Here is a 19,054-nt window from a genome sequence, read left to right on the forward strand (position 1 = left end):
AATTTCGCAAATGAAAAACGGGAGTACGCGATCAATAACGGATCAAGAAAAAGCGGTATGGCAATCGGAAAATCATGCCATCTGGCGTGCCGAAAGCTGTGTTCACATTGAACAATGTCTGTATTATCTATTCTCCACAGTGGCAACAGAAGCACGACATGGCAAATATACGACGGCCAGGATCGACCCAGTCATGAACCAAATTTCGTCGTTTCTGACTCACATCAACAGCGCAAATCGAATTGATGGCGTGCGCGTTAGGGGGTTGTAATCTGCGATAAAGGACTTTGGTGGGCCTACCAATGGCGATTTATAATAGAATTAGAGTCTGTCATTGTAGCAACAATGGTTGAATAAAGTCCAAGCGATATTTCGTAATGTATCAGTTTAGAACGATTTTATGGGGAAATTACTTGTACACAACGCTTGGTAAATTGCATGATTAATGAACGTAGAAAAAGGTTAAATAAATAAAAAGTGTTTTGCCAATTAAATTTACATAAGCGACTTTTACGTAACTTAGAGATTCATAGGAGAGATCTCTAAAACTCTCCGGCAAAGTATTGAATTTCAACAACCGAAGAATGGAAATAAATTTCACTTCACTTCTGATGGTGCTATTAAAATAAAATTGTAAATGATAAAGAAATATGCTGTATTTGAAATATCAGAGAATAGAAGAAGTAAAAAGAATGACTGAAAGCAGGACGGCGTGAATAATGTGAAAACAATATTTGTTCGCGGTACACAAAAAAGTAATATATTTTCAACTTTTATTTTTCGCTCTTAAACTTCCCACATTCAATCGAAATAAAATTACAGAAATATCTGTTTATTCTGAAAAACATTACTAAATTTATTCGACTACATATTGCTTGTTTTCTCGACACAAATAGGTACTCAATATAAATTTCTAATATAAAAATAACATTCCACTATATATATGTATATATATAAAACCAATAATAAAAACATAAAATTTCATTAACTTATTAAAGTCGTTCGATCGTGTCGAGGAAAAGGAAAATTCCCGTATATTTCTAGACAAACTTTCTAGACAAGCGACGATCCTAATGCAGGAAAGGAGCAGACAGTGCAGTAAATATAGCGGAAAAAAGGGACAGAACGACGATGCACGCGAAGGAGTGTAGCAGGAAGTCGGAAATGTGTGGAAATACCAGAACTCGCGTTAAAAGTATCGCGCCCACACGCTTCGGTCCACTTTCGGCGGCGAGTCGCGTCGTCCTCGGCGGCGGCGGCGGCGGCGGCGGCGGCGGCGTCGTCGTCGTGATCGTCGTCTAGACTCCTTGCAGACATGACCTAAGGCTCGAATTAATTTTAGCAGTATTTTGTTTCGTCTGCCGGTCGGTGTCGTACGCACACGGTGTGCCATCCGGACAAACCCGTCGTCCCCCTCTAACCCGTTCGGTATTCCGAAATATTTCCCATGCACGCATCCCGTGACGCGCGTGTTTCACGGAACTGCGTCGCGACGTCGAAATTATTAGCGTCCGTCTAGAACGGTCGCCGGATGACGATTCCACTTGCCCATTTGCAATCATCGCTTCTTCGAAAAGAGACCGCCAGGTTGTCCCGACAAATAATTAACAAATAATTCGGTTGAACGAACAGCGTATAACGCGTTAATGGCAGACGAGAACAAAGAATCTTTGTCTTACGTCGCTCGTCTAGCGGTAAATTTAACTGCGCACGAATTTTTATTCGTGTCATCTGATGTGGTATCCGGCAAACAAGGGGAAGTCAAGCGGTCACGTTTAACGTTAAGCGATGCGAATAAAGATCAAAGTGTCAGGAAGGTATGCCTTCGCGCGAAAATCGCTTTCAAGATAAAGAGATACGCCACGGGGGCTTTAATATTAGCTCGCGTGCGCTTTTACCGTGCATTAATTTTTTACGTGGAAAAATGAATTTAATACCGTGAGTTCCATGAGAGAGAGAGAGAGAGAGAGAAGAGTGAGCGTACTAATGCCTGCGATATTCTTCGCTCGCTCGCCGAGAACATCTTGGTTTCTAACGTTAACTCGACGTCTTCCGGACGCTCATATACACCGGTACACCGGAAGAACCTCCATCGTTACACGTGGAATCCTGTGAGCGCGTAATACACGCACGTTATCCCTAACCGTGGGTAATCGGAAACCGTCCAAGAACGCGTGAGCGGTTACGAAACACGCCTTTAATTACACGCTGCGGCGTATTGGAGCAGCCGGCGACACGCAACTACGCTCTTCGCAAGAAATATCTTTTTTCTATCGACTTAAAGATGAACCGTCAACTCGATCGACTCGTAGATACATTATAATATATCTCTAAAATATGTTTAAATATAAAAGAAACTCTATCCAAATATTTATTTTTTATTTGTACTTTTTTTTATACATTTTTTATACTAAGGTTAAGAAAACCACCGATACTCTCTAAAATCTTCTCGAAAGTCTTTGGAGTAGAGTCTAATTCCAAAGAGTGACAAAGGCCGGTATTCATAGTCGGTTCTTATTTCAAGATCATCTTAAGTAATACCTTAAGACGCTAATAGTGCCCTCTGATTAGTTCGTGATACCTCAAGACTGTACTTAAGACGGTCTTAAATCTTTAAGATCTGATTATGAATACCGGCCAAAGAGTGACGATTGAACTATAATGTCGAAGAGTCGCTTAATTATCAACTTTTAAGAATGAGATTTCACTCTTTAGAGTTAGACTCCACTTCAAAGGGAGAATATACTCATACATTAAACCAAATATGATAAAATAGATGTTGGAATAGTAATTATATATGAATTTCTAAATATATTTACTTTAAATTGCGTGCCGCATATCGTCGGTTTCACAATCATTCAACCGAAATAACAATCTTCGCAAATTAATTTTTTATCGTCGACTTGATGCTACTAGCACACTTAAACTTTTTATATCCTTTCGTGAATGTTAGGACGGTTAAACTTTAGACAATACGAACAAAGATCAGGACGTTTCTCTTGAAAGTTTGATATATCTTTTCGCGGAAGGCACAATTATGTTCGATCGCGCGTATGCTAATATTCTTAGTAGGTACGTACGCGGTCTCGTGCATGGACTACAGTTTGCGAAAAAACAACGGCGGTTTTACCGGCGAATGGGGCAGCACGCTATTTCCGCTTTTTGCCTAGGTCCACTTAACCGCGAGGCGAATCGAAAACTCTTCTACCGTAGAAGATTTATATTTTTCCTGTAGTTACATACGCGTAATAATTCCGGGAATTTTTAATAAGGTCGCAACGATTTTCATTGCGATAAATCTAGTGGGTACAATACTTGAAGGTTTAAGAAATGTGTATGCAAAACATGTTGAACGTTATTCAGTCTGATAATTAGTTTTACAATATACAATAATCATTTTCCTTATTATACTTAATTATACTTTAGAAAAATATTTAAGTGTTGTACAAAAATACGCCTTTGAAATCATTTGTAATATGCGAAGTATAAAGAGTACCCCGTCAAAGAATAATTTCTGTGCTTTTGTGATTTAAAAATATAAAATAAAAGTTTTTAAGAAATGGCTTTTTTATTTCGACATCTACATCTATCCTTGTATCGATGTCCGAATTTTGCAATGATAACATCCTGGGTGATTCTGTGTTTGCGAACATAGAAGTGTACCCATGTATACTTGCTTCAAAGTTCGCTCATCCGAGACACGTCCGAATGCTCCGAACGAGAGAACGAAGACAAAAGAAGAAAATAAGAGAGCAAGAGAGCGAGAGAGAGAGAGAGAGAGAGAGAGAGAGAAAGGGGAAGGGACGGTATAAAGGATACCGCAGAGAGAAACAAGACGAAGATAGTCGCACGTATGGGAAAGAGAGCGAAAGAGGCCGGATGACGATGACCTCAAACGAGGCGCCCGGCAGTTGAAACGGCGTAGAGAAGGGAGGACGCGACGCCGCGCGCCGCGACGCTGACGCACCGTGTATATTTGGCTAGTCCGTGCTCACAACGTCCGAATCGCTGCATAGCTGCTTCTTCTTCTTCTTCTTCTTCTCGTAGGTAATACGTTCAAGCGAATTCTGTCTGCGCCGATATGAGCCGTCGGGCGGAAGGGTAAGAATAAGCATCTGAAGAAATTAGGAGAAAACACGGCGTTCCCAACGGAGAAAGTTCGTTAAACTCACTCGGCAATTTGCGAGAAAGAAACTTGAAAAGAAACAGAACGATTTTCGAACGCTACGTTCAATTTCGTTAGAACCTTCTACAGATATATCGTTACATGTATTTTGTTTTGTTAAATTTTACCATGATGAATATATTATCACCTCGCAAAGAATAATCCTATGAGATAAACAGCGATTTAGCTTGAAAGAAACCATTGCTATAATATTTCTAATCAGTAAAAATTTGTTCAAATCTCTCTAATAAATTTTCAGACAGTAATAAGGTCCTATCTATAGCAATATACTGAGCAAATATACTGTAGTAATTAAGTTTTATATAAGTCTTATTCAAATAACCCAATAATTATTACATCGTGCTGTAACCAGTGTGATAGAATTGTTGTGCATGTTTTAAGTTTTAGGTACCTATTTCGTGTAACTTGTGTGTATTTGTATACAATTATACTGTAAATATATAGCGTACACTCTTTTATGTATCTCCAGTTATCAAAACGAACTACTGGACCACTGTAGCACATCGAGCGTAAATAAATTAATTATTCAATACATCGTGAGACTGAATAGAGGATCACGGTGAAGCGCAAAATAATGACGGGCAAAAGCGGAAGGTATAAATGCTGTTGCATAGCGACACATCGATGTAATCTACGCTATGCGATTTGGACTGATCGACATCTCTCGCACGATGTATATCATTGTACTCTCGGTCTTTCCATGCGAACGATCGCTAAGAAGAAGCTCCGTATCTTTTTATTTAGCTTGTTATACGGCCAACACTTTGCATATTTCCGTATATATCGTAAAGGATTTGCCAAAGCGAGAGGAATAAAGTCATACAACATAAATGACGGACTTTTAGAGAATGAAACGAGCTACTTACCGGTTGAAGCTCTTTTCCGAGCTGACGTGTTGCTGCAGCCGATTGATTTGAAGGAACTGTTCGTCTTCTCCGCCTTCGTCACCGCCGCCATCGCGCTTGACACCTGATGAAAAAATGATTCTGGAGTCCTCATTACCGTCAATGATCTCTTCGTCATCCTCGGCTTCCATTGCTGCAAATTCGATAGATTTGGAATTAGTAAAACCATGTTATTAAATGGATCGAAATACATAGAGAATGATTTTTAAGGGATGTTTAAATGTCAAATTTTCCATATAAGAGACGGAGATTATTAAGTATTTTTCTCTATAAGTAAAAATCAGAACATCTTTTTTTTATAATATAATATATCTTATAATACGGTATAATCAATTCCCTAAAATTGTCATCAAAATTGTCATTAATATTTTGCAAATTTAAATTTAGAAATAAAAATAGACACAATCTTAGCGAGCTCAGCACGTATCTGTGCTACAAATAATGTGCTATAAATGATATCTTGATCAAATAATACTCAATCGCAAACGTGGCAATTGGCATTTATATTTTTCTCAACTAATTTCAGCGAATTTGTATTATTTCCACAAATCAATATGAACGTACGAATTTTAAGGTAATTTTTCGAGACGTGCGCGCGGTAAAATAATCTATCGGAAAAACGGTAACACAAATTGTCCACATTGACCTCAGAAGAATGACCGAATCGATCGTAGACGATCGTACGCCTCCACTCGATGTAATTCGATTTCTTTTTATCCGCCATGAAGAACGAAGCCACTGGCGGTGGAAGGGTCGACGAATGTAACGAGTACGATGGCAGCGACAGGTGATGCGATAGCAGCAAGGAAACGATTCAAAAGAGAAGATATCATGGATATCCCGAGACTTTGAACGACCTCGCCCTTACTTAAATCTCCGTTCTCCTCGCTATTCTTTATCTTGTCTGATCCCCCCGCAATGCTATCATTTTATTTTCCTCATCGTCCTTAACACTCTCGCTTAGAATCGAGTTCTATCGATCTTTTTTTTTTATTCCGCATTGTCTGCTTAACGAAGTTACGAAAGGCAATAAAATAGGACAAACAGTTGGTTAACGCATGATTATACTGTGTGCGTGATCACATTTGAGCTTCGAATTAGATTAATTCTTGCACTTATGCCAAATTTTCACGACAACATATTCAATATTTCTCTAAAGGTAATGCCAAAAGTTACTCACATAATAATTTTTACGAACAATAATTAAATTAACAGATCTATTTTTTAAGTATAATTTTTATTATTTTCAACTTTACTTCTATTTTTTTTATTCTATTTTCTTGTCATAAAATTAATACTTAATTATATAAGAAGAATTATAAGACAAAATTAATACTAAGAAGAAACAGAGAGAAATGTAATCTGTAGTAATTACTCTTTCAATGAAATACTTATAAATTATAATAATTTTGATATTGTAAATATAGAGATATAATCACAATAGTAAAAAACAAAAAATTAAGGATATATTTTCATATTTATAGTGTTAAAAAATAAACTTAGTGAAAAATTATACAGTCATATATTTCAATATCTCTGAGAATTTGTGCAAATTAAATATCTTTTAAATAATCATATAATTTATTCCTTAACATTGCTCCTTGTATTTCTCTGTGGATTATTTTCATTTAAAGTAACTGCTTTCTTTTATAAACGACGGAACGATATCCTTAAAATGACAAAGGCAAAAAGGGAAAAAGCAAAATAAAACAACACTAGTTGCTTCGGTAAGTCATCAAAAGAAAATGGAAAAAGAAATACAAACGAGAAAGAAGCAAACTCACCGCGAGATACCGGAAAGAGAATCGATATATATCGATTTATTATCTGATATTTTCATTTATCTAATTGTGGACTTCCTTTATCGCAAAACGAATCTACCGGCTTTTCTATCTAAAACGAATATCTTTTTCAAAAATTTTTTCTTCATTACGTGATATATTCTCTAATTCTTTAATCTACTCATTCTTCCAATATATTCAGCAAAAAAGGTAAAGGTTGGCTTCAAAAATTCATTTAAATCATGTTCAACACGCCATCCACATAAAACACTTTTTTTATTGTAACATAAATCAGAAAATTTCTTGGCTTTATTTCCGTTATATTCCACGAATTATTGTTTTCGTCAGACAAGCATCTGTTTCTGTCAATAATCTATATATACGAGATGTCTAGTATACCATGATATAATCGGAAATGATTTCTTGTAGAAAGAGAAATAAGAAATATAAAGTATAGACGTCGTTTTTTTAAAAAGGATTATTTCAAACATAAAAGTATTTCTCTTTCGCAATATATTGATATTTGTACAACGATTTAATTAATTTCTTTATAATAATTAGAATAGTTGGAATATTACCGTTATCATCTGTTTGCAAGCTGCTTCCTGCAGCTTATTTCTTTTTAATGAACAATTTAAAGTTAGTTATTGAAGATAAGCATGAATTCATAAGACGATCAAACTGATGACTATTGCAATGGGGCGGTTGTTTCTATTTACATCTAGATGTATTTCTAACAGAATGTAATTCATATATTTGAACTTCAAACTCAAGACTGTAATTCTCACTATATCGTTTTGTATAGAGAAGTAACAAGATTTTTACATTAAGTTATACCATCTTAACAACAATATAATTAAAATCTAAGTTCAAAATATATAGTACGTATTTTTAATAGAAGATAAAATCGTTTAATTATTCGTGTAACAAGTAACATTCAATCTTAGAACTTTTATATTAGGATGTAACTGTTTATAATATTTACTTCATCAACATTGAGAACCTGTTGTTTGGTTAAAACGTATTTGTTATATTTTATCATAAAGATTATTAAATATTAACAATTTCAATCCAGCTCTTAGTCTCTTTATATTTATTATTTTTCTGTATTTGCCATATTATTGATATTTCCCATGTCAAAAGATAAGTGAAATCTGACAACAGTATATTCGGTTTTATAATAAATATCATGTAAATAAATTTTGTCAAATGGTTTACATATATGATCAATAAACATTCACAAGGGAACAACATTCGATACATAACAAAACGTGTGCATTCAAATTAGACTTTCTCAGAAATCACACACACCGATTAAGATCAAAAATTATTCTATATTATTTTATACGTATAATAAATATTTAATATTCACGTAAAATATGAAATATTAAAGAATTTTTAAATGATTATCTCTATCATAATTATCCTAAAATATACATAATTATAAAATATATCAGAAATAAATATATTTATGAGAAAATTATAGAAAATTAAATTATAATATATATGTGTGTGTGTGTGTGTGTGTGTGTGTGTGTGTGTGTGTGTGTGTGTGTGTGTGTGTGTGTGTGTGTGTGTGTGTATAGATATATATTTCGATTATATTCATGTAAATCTGTTATTTTCTGCGTTTCAATCTTTTGTAAACATTTTCAAATTGATGTTTCTTTCTCCCATAACATATAATATATTGATATCGATTTTTTTATATATGTATGTACTGATATTAAAATATTTATTTCGAATATTTTAAATTGAATAAACCCAAATGATAATTGCAAAATTAAAACAGTATTACTACGTGTACCAAATAATGCATATATAATCATCTACAAGTATTGTAATATAGTTTTTAATAAATTTTCTGTACGAATCAAAGAAATCGTCATTTTCCCATGAACCGCGCATAGTCAGTGCGTAGGAAACCGGAGCCACCACCTTGTGCGTTATCACGCTTTCTCTCTCTTTAGATTTCCCTCTCTCCTGCGACCTTCGGAAAGTTCTCTCCCCTTTGCTCCATTCGTATTAGGCGCCACGATTGGGCGCCAAATGACGGCGACCACGACTATGAGGGGTGCTACCAGAGGGATGAAGATCGCGGAGGGTGAGAAAAGGGGAGACAGGAGACAGACAGAGCGAGAGAGAATGAGAAAGAGGAAGGAGGGAGGAAGAGAGAAAGAGAGGAAGAGAGCGACGGGGAAAAGGGGATGAACGAAAGGGAATGAGAAAGACAGGAAATGTGTGGAGAGAGCAGAGGGGCGTGGCAAGATGAATGATCGCAAGACGCGGGAGTATTGATCTCGGGAACTGTACTCTCTCTCGACGGCGTAGTCTCTAGCTTTCTCTCCATCTTTCTCTCTCTCTCTCTCTCTCTCTCTGTTCTCTCTTCTCTGTATATACGGTATATCTCCCTTTACCCGCCATAGTCTCCTCTCTTCCGCCCTTGCTTCGTCCGTTCTATCTCGAGTTCTCTCTCCTGCGTCTCTCTCCGCCGAGGCTTCGCACCCCTGTACCGGGGGTTGGGTGCCACGGCGGTTGGGTTCAGGGTCATGCGTGTACCCCCCTCACTCTCTTCCTCTCTCTCTCTCTCTCTCTCTCTTTCTCACCGGTCTCTCTAGCTCGGTTCTTTCCGTCCGTCCTTCGTTCCTTCCTCCGGCGAGGGAGAGGTCGTCTGGATCGAAGCCGGAGAACCTGAGGAAGACCCTTCTCTCGCGCCTCGATATATCCAGACTGCCTAACACCGACCAGTTTCACGACTATCGAGATCTACGACACCTTTGTCGTTCGGTAGTACAATGTAATCTTTTGGTAAACGTTTTTTACAAAATAATAACTATCGCAAATATCGAAGATCTCGAAATACATTGTTTTACAGCCAAGAATCTTTATAATATAGGTATCCAAATTCATATTTTGCGATAAATCCGATAATATTGATGATGATAGAACGGCGATGACAGAAGGATTCTATCTAAAATTTAATTCAATTATAATTTAAGTAATAATTACTATTCATTTTAATTTAATTGTATTCTTTAATAAATAATATAAATGAAATGTAATTTAATTTAATTATTGAGAATGCGTAAGTGTAATTTGTAAAAAGGTTTGGCGTATAATGGCATAAATATTATTATTATTATTACAGTGAATATGCCGCAAAACGTTATTTTCTACAAAGCACTGCGTATCATGAATTGTCAGAAGAGGGGTTAACACGGTCACTCCTATTCATTGTTAGTAATAACCGAAGTACGCGCGCGGAGTGCACGGAGGGCGAACCCGACAAACGTGACAGTCTCACGAAAAGTAATTACTGCCCTCTTATTCTACAGTTATTACGATGAAACGCCGTCCGAAAGGAAGCCATCCACCGAGCACCTTCATTATTTTTATAAAACGTAGAAACGTTCAAGGATGTAGATTAATATTTTCTTGGTAGTTGGCCGCTTTGTAATGGAGATGGCATTTTATCGAACTGATGTGATTACCATTTTAATTACAATCTTATCATGTTATGCGACGCGAGCAATAATTGGGCTTATATTTTCAGACATCCTGTGATAAAGTAAACTCGCATGAGCGTGTAGCGAGTTTTCAATCATTCATCTGCAGAGATACAGAGATTGAAAGCAGTAGAACTCTTGGAGCTGTTCACAATATTATAGATATATGGAAAAATGTACACTCTATTGTGTTTCTATTATCGTCAATAATCATACGGATCATTTTTCTTGCATTTGTAGTATTAAAGCAAAGTAGTTTTGAAGCAAAATTTCCTTCGGCATAAAATTTCCTGTAGCTTTAATTGATATCAATTATTCCTTAAATGAAAAATTGAAAAACGCGTTTAGGTCCGAAAGAAATTTAAACTTGGTCTCGATTAATTAGATAGAGATTCAGATATACATCAGAAATTATGACATTATCGTGGCGCTCGTACATGATCGAGTATTCGAGAGAGTATTTACGGGAAAATTGTGAAAAGAGAGTTAAAGGAAGTAGCTTAGCGTTATATTATAATGTAGGCGTTTCTTTCTCGCATGATTCGTGATTACCCGAGGAGGCATATAATCAGGAAGTACGCGGCAAATATATTTCCCTTCCGCAGCGGCACACGAAACTCGATGGGTCTCACCACAATGTATCGTAATGACAGGTGGATACCAAAACCAGAATAATCATAGGCTAAACGAAGAAACGGACAGTTGGCGAGCGAAAGTTTCTTTTCTCGCGAAAAGTAGAGTAGCATTCCACGCGAGTTTAACTTTGCGTAGCGTTTCATTGAAAAGTGAAGTAAGCTCGTATGTATACGGAGGTGTATCGATGTGGTGGCTTTTGTCGATGTCTAGAATATTTATTATTCAGGCAGCGTAGCGTACTCTCTCTCTGTATCGGCAAATGATAAAATGAAGTCGCGTCTGCTGCTGCACTCGCGAATATCGGACGACTGTAAGTCCTCATCGACAACAAGCTTGTGACGACTTGCGTCAATTTAGACAAGAAGGTTTTTAGATCGTGGCGCTGCATTACTTATTCACGCATTCGTGTACCTCGTTGATTATACTAGCAGGCGCTTAACGTCCTTACATTAACTGCATGGATATAGGAGAGTAAACGTATATTTTACAAAGCGCATAAAAAGTCGATAGAGGTGGTATATTAGACGACACGTGTTCAAGCGTGTTCTCATACGCAGAGTAAAAGTTCCTACGTGATTATACGCGAATTACAGACAGATCCACCGACGAGAACTGTGCTAATTGATACAAGTTCGCGGGGTGGTCTCATTTATGCAATATTAATTGCATTCCGACGATAGAGTCGTGACGTCAATCATCGCCGCTCCGGTTGATCGAATTTCACGGTAACGTCTATATGCGGTATTAATATCATTCCCAGAGACATGTTCGATCTTTTATTCGGGAAATATATCGTGCCATGAAAGAAACCGGTTTCGGGAAATTCGAAATAACATGCATTGATTTCATGAGGAACAAAAAAATGCAAAAGTAAGATATTTAACAGTTGTCACTGATACAATTGGCAAAACATTTTTACCATAAATATTAATTACTTAAGTGAAAATAAAATAAAAATTCTATTGATCAACACGTACAGAAAATTAATTTTCTATTAAAAAAAATGTATATATTTTACCAATATACATTTTTATTATACGTATCTTACTTATTATTAAAAAGATCTCGTATCGATCCTTTTCTTGTCCAAGTTTATCGATTTTCTGTAAGCGTTCACCACAGATTCAGACACATACCTTTTTAAATACAAATTATAATAAGTAAAGATGAATAACTTAAGCAATCATTTTTATGAAAAAATAATTACAAACGTTAGGATACAATAATATTTGTTTAATCAAAAGAGGTTAGCTTCAATCATAAGAAGAAGCATTTATCTCTCTTTTCGAGCTCTGTGACCACGAAATATTTCACAGCGGCTCTTCTCCTCCCTTTCTCCCTCTCTTACAGAAACTTTTCGTAAGATTCTTGATAAAAAAAAAATAAAAAAAGAAAGAAAGACAGGGGGTAAGAGGGTGTTTTTTTTTTCTCTTGAAGCTTCGGGAATCCGTGCGGTGCGCGGGGTACGCGGAATTCCTGCGTGGGACTGCCGTGCTCTTCTTTCTCCCACCGGCTCCTCTCTCCTCCCGATCCCTCGTGTACCACCCAACGTCCTCGGCATGGACGAAGGTAGCAGGACGAAGGACGAAAGGAAGAAGAAAAGTGTAAGGAAGGCGCGCGGAGATAGATCAATAACAAACCATTATGGACCCTCCGGGACTGCAAAGCGAACGTCGACGACGATTCGACGAGTGTTTCTCTTTCGTAATACTCGATTTTAGCCGCGAGATATCTCACCGCGCTAATTACACGTATTTTTGCCAATGGGATAGACTCGTTGAAAGATAAAAAGAGAAATTAGCTAATTAGGTTAGACGATCGATAATAAATGTAGGAATTAAATTCATTATATGAAAAGCTGTTCTTACAGCTCTCGTTTTTTTTTTTATTAAATCACTGATCGATTTTTCAAATTTACCTGGAAAAAAAGCAATGTATGCAGTTTTATTATCTCTTCCGATATATTTTTAATTCGGCATGTTTTTAATTAGAAAGAAAAGTAAAAAATCTCAGTAAATTAATTTTTTTTTTTCAAGATTACTTCTGCAACATTTCGATCGTCAAATTCCTAGAGACGATGACAACAGCAAAATAAGCTTGACAAATTATCGATTAACGTCGTGCTATAAAAGAGTAAACATTATTTAGCTGTCGTCACGAATATCAATACCATTGTACGAAACAGGTAATCAATCGTGAGACTTTTAGATCGGATTGCACTCTGTGCATCGAATAGCAAATTATCGTGACTATATCTAAGTAAAATTGGAAGAGGTCTTACTACAAAAATGCGTCATGTCCTCTGTCCTATGTCGAGGGCGGTAGAAAGAGCTTCTTCAGATATATCCAACATAACGGTGAGCGCTGAGCACCATAAAACATATCTACGTATTTCGACAAGGGCGCGCACTCGAATCACGCACACATCACATTTTCCGCGAATCGATTCGCACGCGTTGCACGAGAATCACTCATTTAAGCCGAAAGATAGTCAATCACTTTAGCCGGCGAGAAGGCATGACGTGATAACTGTACGCGAAATTCCATCGAAGGTCGCGCGATCAATGACATTTAAAATCTACTTGCAGAGATGGCCCAGTTCCCTAATGAGGCGAACTTGTTGACGGTGGATGACAACAAATTCAATCCAACAACTCGCTCTGTCGCTTTTCCCGCAAGGCAATAGCGAAATCACGGCACCGTGCAGCGAAAAGGTGTCGGAGAAACCGGATGTTGAAACAGGCTCTCGAGAGGCCGGCATTTTCCGACATCATTTGGCCGAAACGGCCATGCGTGGGCTGGCCAAACACATCTCGCCGCTTTTCACCGAGCCTTACGATTTTCACAAGAACGTAGAACGAGAAATTCATGTTCTTGGTAGGAGTCACCTCGCGATATTGTTCGCAATGATACTTTGGAAGAACCACCCTACGTCGATGTCGCGGTGTCAGCCATGCTGAACCACGAAATTTCCCTCCACAGGCAGCCCGATTTAGGATTCGCTCCAACATCGTCGGACCATCCAGTAGTAAAATGTCCTCGAGAACATCCCTCGGAACGTCGTGGACGATGAATTTGCTGCTGTTCGTGAAACTTTGCGCCGCGTACTCTCCTTCCCGATGCGCAACGCGGAGACCGGCCTTTCCAACACGCATGATTTAACCCGAGATCACGCGCAGCCCCGTCACTATCATTCGTCATCGGAATTTCTGTCGTGTCCTACCCGATGTCGCACTTTTCCACTTATCCTTGAGCGTCCTTCTTCCCACGACAACGACGACGACGACGACGACGACGACGACGACGACGAGGAGTGCCATGTCTCGGCCGAATTTCCACGAACACTTGGCGGATACCATTTCGCCGGTAGGCCGAGTATACTCGACGACGATAAGATTCCCGATTTGTTTTCCGATACATAAAGAAAAGAAGAAGAAGAAAAGAAAGAAATCCATGATCCGTCGCACTTCTAGCGCGCGCACTTTGCCAATTTCCACGAGTCGATCCTGTTCTCTCTCTCTCTCTACCGGCGACTTGTCGCCCCCGACGAGCGGACGATGACGGTGTCGACGAAAACGACAAAGACGACAAACTGGATATTTTGTGATACAGAGGAACGCGGTTCTACCGGCTAATAAATCCGCTTTTAACGTGGTGACTCGACGTACACGCCGGGTTCTTGCCGGCTCCACCAAAGGCACGATCGCTCTCTGCGTGTCGATGCCCCCCACCCCCCTCCTCCTCCGCTGCTGTCCCCCGCCGCCCCCCAGGGGCGGATGGCAGCGACGCAGAGCGCCGTCGCCACCGTCCTGAGCTGACGGGGGCGCCACCGAGCGGCACCGACGCCGACGCCCGCGACCGATCGATAGTCACGACCGGTGACGACGACGACGACGACGGCGACGATGAAGAGGACGATGTAGAGCTCCCAATGTGTTCCCCATGTATCTCGAACTCGAGAACGATGTTCTGAGAGTTTCGAGATAGGTATAATAGAGGCAATCGGAGGAATCTGTCATAAACTTCACATAGTATGCCAGTATTTGGAAAGTTATACGTGAAAACCACGTGAAAAACTTGGATTTCTCAAATTCGTTTTCTCTGACACAGTCGATTTTTAAACTTACTTAGAACTTGTGTGTTTCTTGCGCGAAATACGAATGAAGACAGTTACATTCTCAGAAAGAGTTCTGTGGGCACAGATTTTTTTTAGGATAAAAAGAACAATATTCATAAATACATGATGTAGAAAATTAATATTAGCGTGTGTACACATATATATGCACTGTCAAAAATATACTGAATTTTAATAAATCATTTGTCCAAAAGTTGTTAATGTCTGAATATTTATTAAACGTAAGGATATATTTATTTTTGATACAGGAACTATTAATTTGATTTAACTCTATCATTTCTTTTTATTGAATAAATATTTATTTTTACTATAAGTAAATGTTTAGTTGACACTATTTAAATGAATATTTATTAAAATTTAGAATATTATTTTCTCAGTGTGCGTTATGGAACATGAATAAATTCTTTTTGATTTTCAGCTGTGTTGTTCATTCTCTCGTGCTCGTAATGTTTCTTTAAAAAATCATAGTAGGCTATGCGCGCGTGAAATTATCTGAACTTTCAATTAGTAAACATTTTTATCTCAATCTTTTTAAGATAACCTATCTTTAGCTGTTTTCCGTTATTCATTACGAGCACTGAAAATGTATAACACACATAACGTAAATTATAGTTTTTTTCAATATTCGCAAATAAATGAATAACGGAGAGCAGCCATTAATCGCGCCGCAATAACTAATTGAATAAAATCTATTTTTTAGTAAATAAAATCTTTTTTTAGTAAAAGAAAAATTGATAATATTAAGACACTGATTGGATACGTTAATGCAAAAAAAAAAATCAGAGAAATTTCGAAACTCGACCTCGTAAAATAAATACAAAAACGTAACTTTGTCGAGCTATTCCTACTGGGGACTTCCTTCTTGTACTCAGTGGAATACACATTGCGAGTAAGGCAAACCGGACGAAGGAAGTAGGGGAGAGTATACACAGAAGGAGACGAAGGAAGGAAAGAGGAGGCGGAGGAAGAGGTAAGAGTCAAGGGAGCGCGAAAATGCGAATGCACGCATGCATGCGTGCGTGCGTGCGTGTGTGCATGCACGTGTACCGAGTAAAAGAAAAGCGTACTACGGAAAGGCCAGTGTGGGTATGGCCACGCAGTATGAAGAGAGAAGGAGAGAGAAAGAGGAGCGTAGATAAGAAAAGTCATCACGGCCACTGCACGTCCCGCGCACTATACCGTCATTCATTGATTGCATCGTACGTCGCTGTATCGTACGCTCTGCGCCGTTAATGTTCGCCGGATAGCAGAGCGTGCAAGCACGAAAGAGAGACCGAAACGGCGCGGACGAACACAAGCGAACGAACGGAGCGGAGAACGCGCTGTAGACGGTCGAGATGAAAGGAGACCAAGGATAAGAGAGATCGGATAAGAGAGAGAGAGAGACGGCGAAAGGCGGGGGGTGGAGGGCGAAAAATATGAGAAGAGTACACGATTACGTACGATTTCCTCGTTCGGTTCTTCATTCCATTTCTTTTTCTTTTTTTTTTTTACGGGTTAATCCCTTTTTCTTTATTTGGGTTGTGCTCGTACCTCGCGTTGTTCCATCAAACGGCAACCCGCTTAACGAGCGGCTATGTTTCGTTTTAATTCGTAATGATTGCTAACCGTGAATGTATTATTACGTATGGTAATGATTATTAATTTTATAGATTATGTCTTGTGATTTCTGTCATAATAACAACGCGGAGAGGTGGTACCAATTATGAAAAAATAGTTTAATCTTTTAATTATTAGAGAATAGAGATCAGATTCTTAAGTTTTTAATGAATATATGTATCATCACCCGAAAATTGTAATTATTTTTTGTGATTAATAAATCCCAACAAAAGTATAAATGCAAAAAGTGTCAAAATGTCATCATTTCATTTAGGTCATAATTTAATAAAATCTTGAAAGTAATTGTATATTTTCTATTTATAGAACCTGTAAAGTTAGCACGACATTGTGTATTAATATAAAGAAAATAAATAACAGTTCTACAGTAGCATTTTTATAATTCTACAGTTCTTTGTGTAGAAATAAAAAAGGATTTCGCATTTTTTCTACTAAAAAAAATCAAAATTGAATAAGTAACAGCAAGAACTTTGTTTCGAAATAGCAAAGCATAGAATTCTGCTAGAACTAACGAGAAATATTGCTGATTGAAATTGCGATTATCAGAACAACACTTCTTCAAGTGTCGTACTGTCTTCTATATTTAAGCATTATAATTGATTTGTTGAAATTTTGTTTTCAAATTACATACACTGATAAAATTCGAGTACTTAGTACTAACGGGCACTGTAGCCAAAAGTAAGAATATTTATCTTTTTCTTGTACTTTAGAGAGAAAGTGTCGTACTAGAAATTAGCGTGCCATATTTTCAATTTTGTTTTTTCCAGTATATACAAAAAAATATAGAACTCTTTCTCTCACTTTTATAAGAAACTGTAGAACTATGAAAAGAGAGTGCTATTCGAACTGTCATTTTTGTAATATTGATAAAATATCGTGTAACCTCACAAACCCCTATTTATACCGATTTTTTCTAAAAATGTTAAATAACGTCAATATATTTTTGACGGGGGGAAAATCCGTACGGCGAAACGTGCGAGAGAAGAGGGGAGGAGATAAACGTGGAAAACAGTTTTTCAAATTAGCAATCTTCTTATAGTATTAAGAACTCGTATATGCGAGGAGTCAGAAAAATACGCTTGTCGCGTGCTTGCGTAACGACGACAAACAACCAGAAAAGTATAACAAAAAGAGAGAGAGGAAGAAGGGGAGAAAGAGAAGGAATGAGAGATAAGTCATTATGGTCAATGTGCGTGGCCACGTCACACGCGCCAGACAGTCAGTCATTCATTGATAGTATCATAGTATGGCCTGAGCGTATATGCACGTTGCGCAGCTCACGGCACGGTACGCACGTAAGTTCGCGTGATAGTCACGGGCAGAAAGAGACGTGACGACTGCAACATGCGGGAGGGAAGTACAGAAACGGACGAAGACAAAAGGGAAAGTACTCTGTGCGTACGGCGCACCATAAAATGAGTGCCATAGGGGTGCCGGCGGTTTTATTAATATAATAAGACAGGAAAGGGCTAACTTGGGGAGAAGAAATTCGAAAGACAGGTTAAAAAGACGTATGCGTGACGGATGTAAATAGCGTTCTAAAACTAGCCGCTGTGTAACTAGCTCTCGCGCGGCGCGTGAATGCGTACAGAAACAGCGTAATGAAACACTATTAGCGGCACTTTGATCTCACGAAGAATACTAATTCAACGCTGATACCTGTCAAAACATTGCATGTATCAAAACCGAATAGATTTTCTAATTTAAACCTTGGTTTAAGTATTCATCAAAAGATCAAATATACAAATTATACAAAAATAATACCAGGATAGAATCGATTTGACATTCTTCCGATCTTAAATACTGAGGAAGCCGCACCGTTTAATTGCGTGCGTTGTAAATTGTTAGATAAAATTTAACTCGATCTTAACAAATATTTCAAAAATACGCAATTTTACTGAAAGACATTCTAAATAAAAGTTGTATGATACAGAAGAGTACAATGGCGCGACGCATCCCCCTCTGTGTACAATTTTTATTTGGTTTTTTTTTTTTGGATATAATATATTTTTCAAAATAATTTACCTGTTAAGATTAAAATGAATCATCTTGTATAAACCGAGACTGCAATTTCACGTTTCGCAATCGCTCATTGAGTAATTCCATAAAAATGTACGATATTTGGACGAATAGATATAACCTCATGTTATAGCAAGCCGGGCGGAAGAGAAGCGGAAACTGAAAGGTAGAGGCAGAGGATACGGGTCGTGCGACTTCGACGTGCGTATTATTTAGTACATGAGGAACAAGCGGAAAAAGCAGAAAATCGCAACTCATGCAACTTCCTA

General features: G+C 37.8%; 1 protein-coding gene across 3 annotated transcripts in view; it reads right to left on the minus strand.

Annotated features, from left to right (window-relative positions):
• LOC108750896 (serine/threonine-protein phosphatase 4 regulatory subunit 1-like) overlaps nucleotides 1-19,054 on the minus strand; it is a 140,467-nt gene that overhangs the window by 108,963 nt on the left and 12,450 nt on the right. For 2 of the 3 annotated variants that reach the window (XM_018490736.1, XM_018490735.1), the window contains exon 3: nucleotides 5,053-5,224. In XM_018490736.1, coding sequence (XP_018346238.1) covers nucleotides 5,053-5,224 — 172 coding nt within the window. Of the gene's footprint in view, nucleotides 1-5,052; nucleotides 5,225-13,295; nucleotides 13,525-19,054 lie in introns of those variants that run through there. The other variant, XM_018490737.1, reaches the window with a different exon arrangement.

This window comes from Trachymyrmex septentrionalis, unplaced genomic scaffold (assembly GCF_001594115.1).
Source record: "Trachymyrmex septentrionalis isolate Tsep2-gDNA-1 unplaced genomic scaffold, Tsep1.0 scaffold38, whole genome shotgun sequence".
NCBI lineage: Eukaryota > Metazoa > Arthropoda > Insecta > Hymenoptera > Formicidae > Trachymyrmex > Trachymyrmex septentrionalis.